This window comes from Schistocerca serialis, chromosome 3 (assembly GCF_023864345.2).
Source record: "Schistocerca serialis cubense isolate TAMUIC-IGC-003099 chromosome 3, iqSchSeri2.2, whole genome shotgun sequence".
Taxonomy (NCBI): domain Eukaryota; kingdom Metazoa; phylum Arthropoda; class Insecta; order Orthoptera; family Acrididae; genus Schistocerca; species Schistocerca serialis.
Window position 1 is genome coordinate 302,071,767 of NC_064640.1, and position 12,954 is coordinate 302,084,720.

At 36.0% G+C, this 12,954-nt stretch overlaps 1 protein-coding gene across 6 annotated transcripts in view; it reads right to left on the minus strand.

The window, feature by feature from the left end:
• LOC126470093 (transcription initiation factor TFIID subunit 3) overlaps window positions 1-12,954 on the minus strand; it is a 337,538-nt gene that overhangs the window by 110,570 nt on the left and 214,014 nt on the right. For all 6 annotated transcript variants that reach the window (XM_050097646.1, XM_050097640.1, XM_050097644.1 and 3 more), the window contains one exon: window positions 7,841-7,950. In XM_050097646.1, the coding sequence (XP_049953603.1) occupies window positions 7,841-7,950 (110 nt within the window). The remainder of the gene's footprint in view (window positions 1-7,840; window positions 7,951-12,954) is intronic.

The window sequence follows — 12,954 nt, forward strand, 5'->3', positions numbered from 1 at the left end:
CTAGTGAGGCATCTATGTAACACTTACGTGTTGTTTGAACCTACTGATAACAAATCTAGCCGCCCACGTCTGAATTACTTCGATGTTAGGCAACAACTGGGGAAAGGGAAGCTGTAGTGTACTGTGAAATATGAGCCATATTTTGTTTCTATGACCCTCTACATCACTTAGTGATGAATGCTAGATTAAACAGCAGAGTGAAAAAAATTACCCCGCCTGGGTCCTACAACCTTTTTGTTCCCGTCCAAATGCTTTACAACTTGACCATCACACCAGATCCGCATATGGTCACACTTTTTGCTGTCTCAAGGCACTGCTGCAGTCTCAAGTTATGGTGACTGTTGGTTAGGTGGCAATGGAATTGTTTCTATAACTCAAGTTTAATTCATTGTATTTCAAACAATTTCTATAATATATTTATAAATTACTTACACAAACCTTCCACATGAATCAGTGTGTCTACTAACGAAAAAGAGATCAAAATCCTTATAGCAATTCCTGAGATTAGCCTGCACATAGAGATAGACATAAGGAAGCGATCTTAATTTATATATACACTTGCACCATAAAGCAATTAGTTGAATGGGGTAGAAATTGGTAGATGTACTGTACATGTACAGACAAACAAATGATTACAAAAAATTTCGTGACTTATTCAAGAGAAAGAGCTTCACAAATTGAGCAAGTCAATAGTGTAGCTTCACAAATTGAGCAAATCAATAATGTGTTGGTCCTCATAAAGTTGATGCATGTTGTCCTGAGGGATATCAATCCAAATTCTGCCAAATTGGCACTTTAGATAGTCAAGGTCCCAAGTTAGTCAGAGGGTCCTGCCCATAATGCTCCAAAAGTTCTCAATTGAGGAGAGATCCAGTGACCTTGCTGGCCAATGTGGGGTTTGTCAAGCACAAAGGCAAGCAGTAGAAACTCTTGCTGTGTGCAGGCAGGTATTATCTTGCTAAAATATAATCCCAGGGTGGCTTGCAATAGAATATTGTTGACATACTGCTGTGCTGTAAGGGTGCTGTGGATGACAACCAAAGGGGTCTTGCTATGAAAAGAAATGGCACCTCAGATAGTCATTCCTGGTTGTCAGGCCATATAGAGGGTGACAGTCAGGTTGGTACCTCACAGCTGTCCGGAACATTTTCAGATTTGTCTTCACTGGTCATTTGGGCTCAACTTGAAGCAGGATTCATTACTGAAGACAATCCTATTCCAATCAATGAGATTCCAGGTCAAAGACATGTCTGGAGATGACCCCGACAGCAAATTGGATACAACACAGTGGCATTCTACACCCTGTTTTATTGTCCATCATGGTAAGCCTCCTTGGGCCCACATATCAGTAAGATAATGCCCATTGCACAAGGCAAGAATTTCTGCTGCTTGTCATCATGCTTGCCAAATCCTACCTTGGCCAGCAAGGTTGATGGATCTCTCCCCAACTGATAATATTTGGAGTATTATTGGCAGTGTCATCCAACAAACTTGAGATTTTGACATTCTTGCACGTCAATTAGACTGAATTTGGCAGGATATCCCTCAGGAGGACATCCAAAAACTCTGTCTATCAATTCCAAGCTGAATAACTGCTTGCATAAGGGCCAGAGGTTGTATATAGAGATGTTCATATCAATTTCCAAAGTTTTGTAGGTAATTTTTGAAAAACAAAGTAGCTAAAAAGTCAACAAATGACCAGGAATTCAAGAAAATTTCACAGAATGCTTTTTAGTTGCTCCATTTAAGGACTAGCCCACATGAATGGGCTTGTGGGCTGACTGGCGGAGCAAAATTCTAGCCAGGTAAAGGCACCCATTCACAGAAGATTGGCCATATCTTTTGTCAACAGCAAAACTAAGTTCACAGGTAGCATAACCAACCACAGAACATCGAGTAAAGCAAGGCAGATAAGGAAAGAACCTCTACTAAGAAAAGCATATTAGGATGACTAACTGTCCTGAATGTAGTTGGAAACAATCGAAAGAAACAGCATTCCTCTTGATTACATGCTCACATAGCCATAGTCTGCAGATTTCTGTTCATAATCTGTAGTGTTATGTAAAATATCGATAATGATGAGTGCAAACTTCGATTTTATATCATGTTAATCATAATTCTTGTTTGTTATGTTCAAGCAATGTACTAAGCATTAATGTAAACCTATTATTATTATATTTTATTGCTTTTACTATTTGTTAGCCTCTAGCAGTGTGCTAAGGTACTGTGGTGCAGAGATTTCAATGTGTACCACAACTGAAGACATGTACCTGCAAAAAATGAAGAATTAATTATGTAACTCTATTTTCTGAGGCGATAAAAAAACTTCATCAGTACCTTTCATAGTTCTCCCAACACCTACCTTAAAGTCTTCCAAAGCCATTGTTCTTTGTCACACTATCAGGAAACTGAAAATGATGTCATTATTACCCATAACTTCTTCCTTCTTACAGACAAATTTAAAAGTAAATTATGGTGACAGCTACGGGAACATGATGGAACTGGCCTACACTAACTTTTTATCCATTATATGCAACAGGCATTCCCACCTTAAATCTACTTATTCCACATCAAAATCCTAAGCTACATGTCTATATACTGACCTTCATATGATGAGGCTCACATTGAAACCTTTGTTAGTTTCAAACAAATTATTATATTTCACTCCCCTGTGATGCACTGCAACATCCCACCACCCTCCTTAACTCAGTCTTACACAGGTCTCCCTCCCCCTCTTGTATTTTTTCTTCCTTCTTTTCTCCTTATTCTCCAATTACAATTTCTTAACCTGTTATACTGCATTTTCACTTTATTCTACTTTATTACTTTTTATCTTTTAGTTCTTTTTTATTGTTCTATATCAGTCTTTTTTTTTTTTTGTTCTTCTATCCCTTCACTGTGCTCAGGCTGGTAACAATACTTACTTATCTGCCATTATGAGGTTCCCCCTCTCATCCCCTCCCCCCATCCCCACCCCACCCAATAATGAAGAGTCTAATGCAATTTTCTTCATATTTGTCTCTGCTGTTACATTTACCTCGTGGATCCCTCTTAACTTGCATTCTGGATTACTTGCTCACCTCCCTTTTCTTATGACCACTCTCAATTTTGTTCCTCTTTTCTCCCTACGAAGAAGGAACCTAAGGTTGGAAGATGCCGTTTTTATTTATTTATGGCTTTCATTGATTCAACTTGAAGTTGCATCTCCTGAAGTTGATGACCAGATAACCTATCAGACTTTTTGTTAAATCAATAAATAAACAGGAAGTATAACAATCAATGCCTTCAGTTACAAATATTTGTTTTTTTATGTTACACATTGTACTTTGGCCCACATGAGTTCTTTGTCAGGTGTAATTAGATTTTTACAAAAGATTTCTTGTTCTTTCAAATGGCGATGTAAACAGAGAGCTTTGAGTGAAGTCATGGGTTGAAATGAAGTGCAGTTGTCAACATTACATTCCAATATAAAGTCAAGGAATGTTCCTCACTACTTCTCTAGAAAATAAATTTCCACAGTCTCCATTACTTGAGAGATAGAGAACTTATGTAAGAAATGAAGTACACCAGATGATGAATGTACAGGGGCCTAAAAGCATTGTGTAACATAATAAAACACAAATATTTGATTGCTGTAACTTCTGTGTCATGTCCACAAATGTGAATTATGGATGAAATTAAGTTTCTGAATTGCATTTCACTTACATACAAGAAAAAGAAGAGGTTAATTCTGCTGACTATTCATGAGGAACATAAGATGACTTGCACTACTGACCTGTGAACTTTAATTTTCAGTTATGTTTCTGCATATCATGTAACTGTTTCAAAGAGTGTGAAAATGCAGTGTTTTTCTGAGTTAAATAAATTCATTCACAGTGACTAATGTGTTACAGTCACAGCAGTGATCATAATGATAAGTCGGAACATTCATGTGAAAGAGAGTGGGCAATATTCAAAACGTAAGTGTAACAGAAAATTCTCTGTTAAATGAAGCTGATGAAGTGTGTATGGAAAACAATGTAGATGCTGTCCCTCGGTGCTATCACAGTTATAAAAAAAATATGCAGGAGGGTACTGCCTGTTGCAAAAAAATTATCCAGTGACAAAATAATATATAATGCAGAAAATAAAAGCAGAGTAGTGTGGGACATCACAAAACATGAAAATGGAACAGGCAGACACAAGTACAATAACATACAAGATTGGGTAGAACAATAGAGAATTGACAGGAATTGGCAAATTTTGTAAATGACTACTTTTCTGGTATTGGAAAGAAGTTGCAGCCTAAAGCACATGTAGCACCCACAATAAATTACACTGCAAGCAGAATGTTGCTTCCACAACAGAACTTCAAGTCAGAAAGACAATACAGAATTAAAAAATAAGAAGTTAACAGGCATGGACGAGGTTCCAGTACCTGTTCTGGAGGTGTGCACAGATAGCATACAAGACTTATTAACAAAAATAATAAACAAGTCATTCAGTTCAGGTACTTTTCCAGAGTACCTAAAATATGTACAAGTTATGGTTTTACCACAGAAAGGTAATGCAGGGAGTATCGAAAACCCTGAGACAGTTTCAATACTGTCTTTATTTTAAAAAATAACTAAATCAGTCATTAAAGAGAGGCTAATGAGTTCCATGAATAAATAAAACCATTTTCATGAAGCACAGTTTTTCTACCAAAGTGGGAGAAGTAAAATATCAGCCACAACAGAGTTCACAAAAAAGAGGTACGTGAAGCTCTTGACTGTGTTACAGGCATATTCTTCCTCTTGTCCAAAGCTTTTGGCACAGTTTTCCATAAAATACTACTGAACAAGCTAGAAGCATACATGTAAGAGGAATAATAAATGAGTGGTTGCAGCCTTACCTGAAGATCAGGGTGCAAATGGTAGAGATAATTCACACATCTAATGAAGGGGGTTTTTTGTAACAGAGTTCACACAAGAAACACATAAACATAGGTGTGCCTCAGGGTAGCGTATCGGACCCAGTTCTGTTCTAAATATGCATATCAATGATTTTCCAAGCTGTGTATGACATGGAGAAAAATTTCTGTGCTGATGACAGCAATATCATAATTGTTGATAAAACACCAGAATTCCTAATCGAGAAGGCACAAGAAACCCTCAAGGATATTTACAATTGGACATAAAGTAAAACAAACAGTATTCACTTCAGTATAAAGAGGGAAAACAACTTTGAAGAATTAAGCATAGGTGATAAATTTATGTAAATGACATAGTTTTTAAGGATGAATACTGATTGCTGATTAACACTGACTGAACACACAAAGATAACAGAAAAAAGAACTCATCAACATGTTACGCTCTTAGGATTCTATCACCAGTTTGTAACAGCCAATGTCTTGTGGTGACATACTATTCCTACATACATTGAAATTTTAGCTATAGGATTCTTTTCCGGGATAAAAGGCACAGATATGGACACAATTTTGAAACCACAGGAAAGTGCCGTAAAAGTAATACTAGAAGTAGCAGTTGGGCTCATTGAAAAGAACTGTTTAAAAACCTGGGTCTCCTTACTGAACCAAGTGAGTACATCTGAGAGTATGTTGTGTATATGAAGGAGAACATTACTAAGTATTTTGCTAATAGTTCAATACATAACCATGAAAGAAGAGCTATTTTAGACTTACATTTACCAAAGAAAAAAAACCATAAAAAACTCAAAACAATATTTTTTACCAATGAGTAAAAATGTTTAATAAATTGCCCAATAAGTTGAAAAAGATTAATAAACACATCTATTTAAAAATTCAGCTAAAACATACTTTATTAGAAATGCATACTACACAATTAAGGATTACTTATTGGGCTAAGAATAGTAGTTGATAATGAAAGGGGATAACTACAAACCCTGTCACATTTTACAATACAAGATTACAATTTAATGCTGTTACAAGAAAATCATGTGCCAAGAACAACAATAAATGATAGTAACGTCTTTTCATTCTCTTGAGTTCACCACCTCACTCATCATGAGGAGATGCTGACTCAGTTTTTCAAGAAAGGGGGGGGGGGGGGGGGTGAGTGGGAAGGACATGAAGATGTACATGGGGTACAGTTGCACATTTACAGGCCTGGAGTCAGTTTTCTGAGCACACTGAAGTTAGTGCAAGGGATTTAGTAGTATGTTCATAGTTCAGCGATGAAGGGCAAAACTATGGTTCGTGTGTGTGTGCAGCGATGAAGAGTAAAACTATGTTTCATATTATAATTTACCTGGAACAAACTGTGTGTGAATCAAAGAACATTGTACAATACGGAATAGGGCAGTGCAGTTGTCAAGACATTGACATCATACTTGGGAGGATGGAGGGATTTTTTTTTTTTTTTTCCTCCTCTATGGTTTCCCTAAATCATTTCAGGCAAATGCCAGGTTGCCTCCTTCATATAGGCCAAGGCTAATCACCTGTCCTCTTCTCACAAAAGCATACTTATACATTCTTTATGCTACTCATTTTCATTGTATTAAATGACAAATGAAAAAATAAATAAATAAGAGTAAAAACACCTAACCTTCAATGGTGACTAGTAATAATATGGAAAAACCACATGACAACAAACTAAAACTAGCTGTAAGTGTTGAATCGTTGTATATACAGGATCAGAGAAAGCTAATGTATTATACTAAAATCTAACACACTCAAACACAAAAATACAATCTTCACATTAAAGAACAGAAATATACAGTGGATTGGATTCTGATAATGCAGCATCCCACGAAAGACACCTTTTCTGCAGTTTAGAAAACTAATAAGTTTGTGTTCAAATGGATTACCGAAAAAAACAAGTGCGTGAGTGATTAAAACATCTACATCTCAAAAACTGAACCATAAAAAACATCTTTGAAGCATCTACTGAAGCACACCCTGAGAGAAGGAAATGTCATACAAAAATGACAAAATTAATTGGCCAAAAATACCGATTAATGAAATGTGGACCAATAGCGATGTAACTTACGCCTGCATAGATGAATTATTGACACCCTGAAATCCAAGTGTAGAGCATAGAGAAAAAATGGACAACATATATTACTGATGAATTAAAAAATGTTAAGGGAATCTCAATTTCAGTTGAGAATAATTTACCGAAAGTAGCATATCAAGAAAAAACATTGATAAAGAGTGCAGGACTGTTTGAGACAAGCCTGTCACTACTGCTCAGATACACAAAAGCCCTTTAATTGATTGTAGAGGGAGACGGCATATAAGGATAGATTTCAGACAGTTAGGGAGATAAATTCACATTGACAGGTAGTACTGACAGTTACAAGTAAAGCCAGATCCATCATCATCGTCATCACCATCAGTCAATTTGATCACTTGGTGATGTGGCCTCTTTGAGTTGGACAACAACACGAGATCACTACAGGTTCTTCCATTTCTCTCGACCTTGAGCTTCCTGTTATCAGTTCCCCCAAGCTGCCTTTTTTTAAGTATCTGTTTCATCCGTCCAGGATCTTTAAAGCACAACATGTATTGAGGGTGGGGCTAGGTGGTTGGAAGATGGAGGGGGAGTGGGGTGGAGGAAGATGGGACGGATAAAAAGAGATAATCAGACTCATCCTCCCACAAAATATTTCAATGTGACCACGTTACAATCCAAAATTAACAAATATTTGGTAATTACACTATTATACTTCATAGCAGTTTAATGTATGAGAAAAAGTTATGGGGAAATGGCATTTTACCTACAAGGTCCAACTAAAAGGGACAATAAAAATGGACAACATATTTTACATACAGTTTTTGGAGCCACCTGCAAATAATAATGTTGAAAATGATTAAATCACTAAAGACTTGCTTACTTACATCTTCCTGTGTTGACTTTCATCAGGTGACGGAGGACATGAAGATCCTGACCCAAGTTTAAATGTAATTTTTGGCACAGCACTCTCTGGTTTTTCTGATTTTTCCTCTCTCTGTAAATAAAAATTTAGTAAGTGCAAAAATACACAATTCTACAAATAACATGAAATAAAAAAATAGTAATCTAGTGAGATATTGATCCACTGTGTAAAATTTATGTTGAAATACCACCACCAAAGCTCTATTTCTTAATAAGTATATAGCAATATCGTGGTGTAGTGATATGTATTGATGATCAGGAAGTTGTAAAGAATCTTCTTGCTGTTGTTAAGTGGCTCAGTGGTCTACAAGAGATGTCATATGTCATCTCTGTGCTCACTTGCTGGTTGCAGATCGAGTTGTGTGCATTCACTGAGCAGATTGTTTAAATTACAAACCCACATGGGAATTCATATCAAGGTGAAACTTTATAAAGCCTTTCAGAATAACAGTGTTTAAATGACGTTACTAGTTTAGTTGCATACTTAATGTTTGTGGAAATATGAAAAATTACCTAAAAACAACAATTCTGTAATTTCTCATTAATGGTAATGTTCTGACATTTTAATATGTTTTGGTAAACATTTAATATGAAGACTTACTGAGTAGATAACTAGACAGTATTTTGCTCATAGAAGTTATGTAATGTTTCACTTTTCATATACTAATTACTTTATTCAGTCGTTTGACATTATTTTCATTTTTTACGCTGTCAGAGTGCATTCAGGTTGAATGCATCATGTACGTAGCATATGAATTTTGAAATTCATTACAATTTACGAACAATGATTATGTGAAACATACTGTGTAATCAAGCAGAGAGAGACACGTATGGTAGGATGTGCAAGGCCTTACTGAGGGGGTAGCAAGATGGGGTCACACCAAGGGGTGCAAAAATGGACTGGGCAGAGTGCTGGGGGATAGGAGGTGGGATGGTGATTTCAGAATTAACCAGGAGAACTAGCCTTTGTGTTCCTATCTTTTGCCTACATGAAAAAGGTTTTCCCTCAGCCTGCAACTGTGAACATGCCATGTTGTCGAAGAGTCATTTCTACAGTCATTTAATTTAAGAAGTATCAGAGAGAAATGATTATTACCTAACACACATCTACCACCAACATGATTATGTGGCAACAGTACGGTTGGTTCAGATAACTTGCTTATGCTCAACAATGGAGTTCTTGTTACTACTTCGTTGTGATATTGTGGGGGTCTTAAAGTTTGGTAGGTGGGTGGTGGGTGATGATACAAATAAACCTTTCTTTTTATAATGGATGGGTTAAGACCTGCTTATCTGAACAGCGGAATAACTTTGAGATATTTATGGAAATGCCAGTGACTGAGCATCTTCTGAACACAGTTTCAGAACAATTAAACATGATACACAAACTACTGAAGGTCGAGTACTACTGAAAGTACTCTAAACTGTCTATAGAATGAAACACAATTTAAAATTGACTTCTATGACATAAGCAATGAGTTTGTTTCACTCAAACCATTGAAATGTAAAGTAAAATTATAATAGAACACAGCTTCTGGAAACGGATATTTTCTCAATTGCTATTTATAGCCCTTTTTCACTGCTTTCTCTAAAATAATTTATGCACTACTTATAATTTATGAAGAGCAAATAAAATTTAACCTTTATTATTCATTATACTTAAAGCCGATATACAGTAGCTGCTACAAAAACTGAGATATACATTTTGTTTTAATTTCAATTTATCAGAAAGTTTATACAATTTTTAATTTATTAACTATAATCATACATTTAATTTGTTGTGTGCAGTATTATAATCAATATTGTTCACTAAAGTAATAATCTTCAAAAATGCTTCTTTGGAAATGTAGTTTTATGGTGGGGGGGGCGGCATAGCTCAGCAGTTCTGCTGGGGGTGGATGATCACCTCTGAATCCTCCTGAGGATGTGTTTCATGTAACGTAGCCAGTTTAAGGATCCTAGAAGCAAAATCTTTACTTCTGTCCTTAAAACTAATAAAGACAGGATTGTTCTTGTTTATTTGATTTTTGGAAAATACAAAGTTTAGAAAATGATTAAATTTGGAATTGTGGATGGCTTGAAGAGGAAAATTATGCTGTCAGCAAAAAGTTATGACAACATTATGTCCCAGTTAATCAAAAAAGAGAACATTTACCTGTTCTTATGGGGAAAGGGAGATTTGTAAATGCGTCTCTCAGGGAGTATTAATTCAGCTTATAGTCCAATCAACGAAGACCAAAATAGAGGAAAAAATTTGTGCAGTCACAAATTTTTGTACAGTGGTTGGAGGGAGTGCCATACAACATACTAAAAATACTGACCAGTGGGGTGTGATCATGGGGGTGGGAGTATTAAAGGCCACTTTGTGTGTTCCTTGAATAACTAAAAACTAAAGCTTCTAGCAAAAATATTTCTCAGTGCAAAATGAAACTACATTACATTTCCTACAAAATATGTGCCATTCATTTTGTCTTCAGGACTAATAGTTCCCACTTGCAAGGGCTGAAAAACCCCTAGATTAATAAAAATAGTGTTTAATGATATTAAATTAGCATGTATTGTTAAATGAAGTGAACTGGTATGGCCGATATTAGACTATAATAAAACCTGATAGGGTAATATGGAACTTCGTCAAAGTGAGGCATTGGTCAAATTTGCTTTGATCAAATCTAGCGTCTCACCTTAGATTTGATCAAAGGAAGTGTTCGTCTTATGTTTACTGCATGGAGAAATCAACTGCTTGGAGTGCTAGCATCACTGCAGCCTTCTGACACACAATGATTATCAATATGACTCCGGAATTTACATGGTGTGTCGCATATATAGCAAAATTGATAGAAATATTTGAGGCAGGTGAAGCACTGTGTAGTTTATGACATGAATACAAGAAGAGGAATAAAAAGTGTGAGCTATAAAAAAATTACAGACTTTTTTATAAAATGATGTTCTCTTCTGTGTAGAGGTTTATATTTTTCTTTATATCTTTGCTAAGTATGGTACCTACTAAGCCTACATAACACTTTGTAGAATGTAACTTTTTGTTTACTGGATTTTTCATTTGTGTTTACCAATTAATTTGATAGTATAGTGCTATATTTCATATATAGGCATTTCACACTTATACTTTTTTTCTGTAGTCCATTGAAATATGTATAACCCAAGTTTTACTGTACATTGTGAAACACCCTGTAACTGCTACTTCAGACATACTGGGGTGACTAGAGTGGGAATCACCTGCCTGATCTTCTGTTTACAGAACTATGAAGGAGGGAACTGCATCACCACAATCTAGCGACCTACCTTTCTTCGTACTCTACCCTCAATCACCCATTCCCCCCACCATTTTGTAACACACCCAGAACACAATTTATCCCTTAATATGGCTCTACTGCACTTATACGTGGTACAAACATTTAATATTTGTTCTTAATCCACACCATTTAACAATAACCATTAATTTCATGCAATTAAAACACTATTTTTAATAATCTGTGATATTTCCATCTACTGTGATGGGAAAACTATTAGCCTTACAGAAAAAAAAATGAATGGGACAGATTTTGTAGGAAATTTAATGTAGCTTCACTTTGTGCAGAGAAATATTTTTGCTGGAAGCCATGTTTTCCAAGTTATTCAAGAAACACAGAAAAAAGTGACCTATAAATGCTCCCTCGTCTCCACGCCCACACTCACATCTCAGCAGTCAAGATTTTTAGAATGTTGTTCATGACACTACCTCCAACCATTGTACAAAAATTTGCAACTCCATAATTTTTTCCCCTAATTTTCTTTCACTGACTGGACTACTAGTAGTGTGTGGAACTATGTTTAGATGTTCTGGTAAAAATGTTGAAATATACTTTTGTTAAGAAGCAGAGAGATCTGGCATAAACAAAGAATTTTGTGACTTTCTTCAAACGGGCTAAAAAAATTCTGAGTGGCATGCTATGCAGTCATTATTCCAAACTTCAGATTACTGAATATTACTGAACTATAAAGTACTGGTCCATCAAACTGAAAAGGATTACTACTGTTGAACAGTCAAACCATTTACTGACTTAACAGTTGCTGTTCTTCAGACTGAACGTTGGAAATTACTTATGCTGTCTACTAATGAGAGAATGTGATATGTGAGTGAACATGACAGTACAATCTATGAGTAAGTGCATGTTTTTAAATCAAGAACTGTGTGTAAGGTTGGACTTGGTAGAAGTTTATGTATTGTTACAATGGAAATACAGTACAAACATTTTAGACAAGAATGTTTTATTCAGTAGTTTTAGTTAGACCTATGATAAAGAACCATCTTTGCAATAGGAAATAATGATTTATGCACCATCCAGACTCACATAGAGTAGCCTGTCTTTTAAACAGCTCCTCCATATTAAACCGCATTCTATATCACTTAAGAACAGGTCATGGTTCTAAGGAAACCCTCACAGGTGAGTAAATGTCAGTCGGCAAACAGACCAACACAGATTCAAAACGCATCATGTCATACTGAAGAATATTCCACTTTTGTTAAAAATGAAAACAAATGAGGAAGAGAGTAATAGCAATACGTAAAAAACAGTATTCCATTTGAGTCCATAGATGTATCATGGCATTGCACTGAACAGATATTTGAGTGTTGTGCAGGGGCAGTTGAATTTAGTGAAACTAAATTTCTAATTGTTGTTCTTTATAGGTCCCCGAACTCTGACTTCAGAGCATTTCTGATCAAGCTAGAGAGGGTTTTTGTTTCACTTTATAGGAAGTACTAGAAATTATTTATATGTGGTGACTTCAATATAAATTTTGTATATGATGGCGCAAGAAAAAGGATGTTGGTAGATCTCCTAAATTCACATGATCTGATGCAGACTATGTTTTTCCCAACTAGGGTGCAGGGGAACAGTAGCACAGCCATAGACAATATTTTTATTCATTCTTCATTACTACACTCCTGGAAATGGAAAAAAGAACACATTGACACCGGTGTGTCAGACCCACCATACTTGCTCCGGACACTGCGAGAGGGCTGTACAAGCAATGATCACACGCACGGCATAGCGGACACACCAGGAACCGCGGTGTT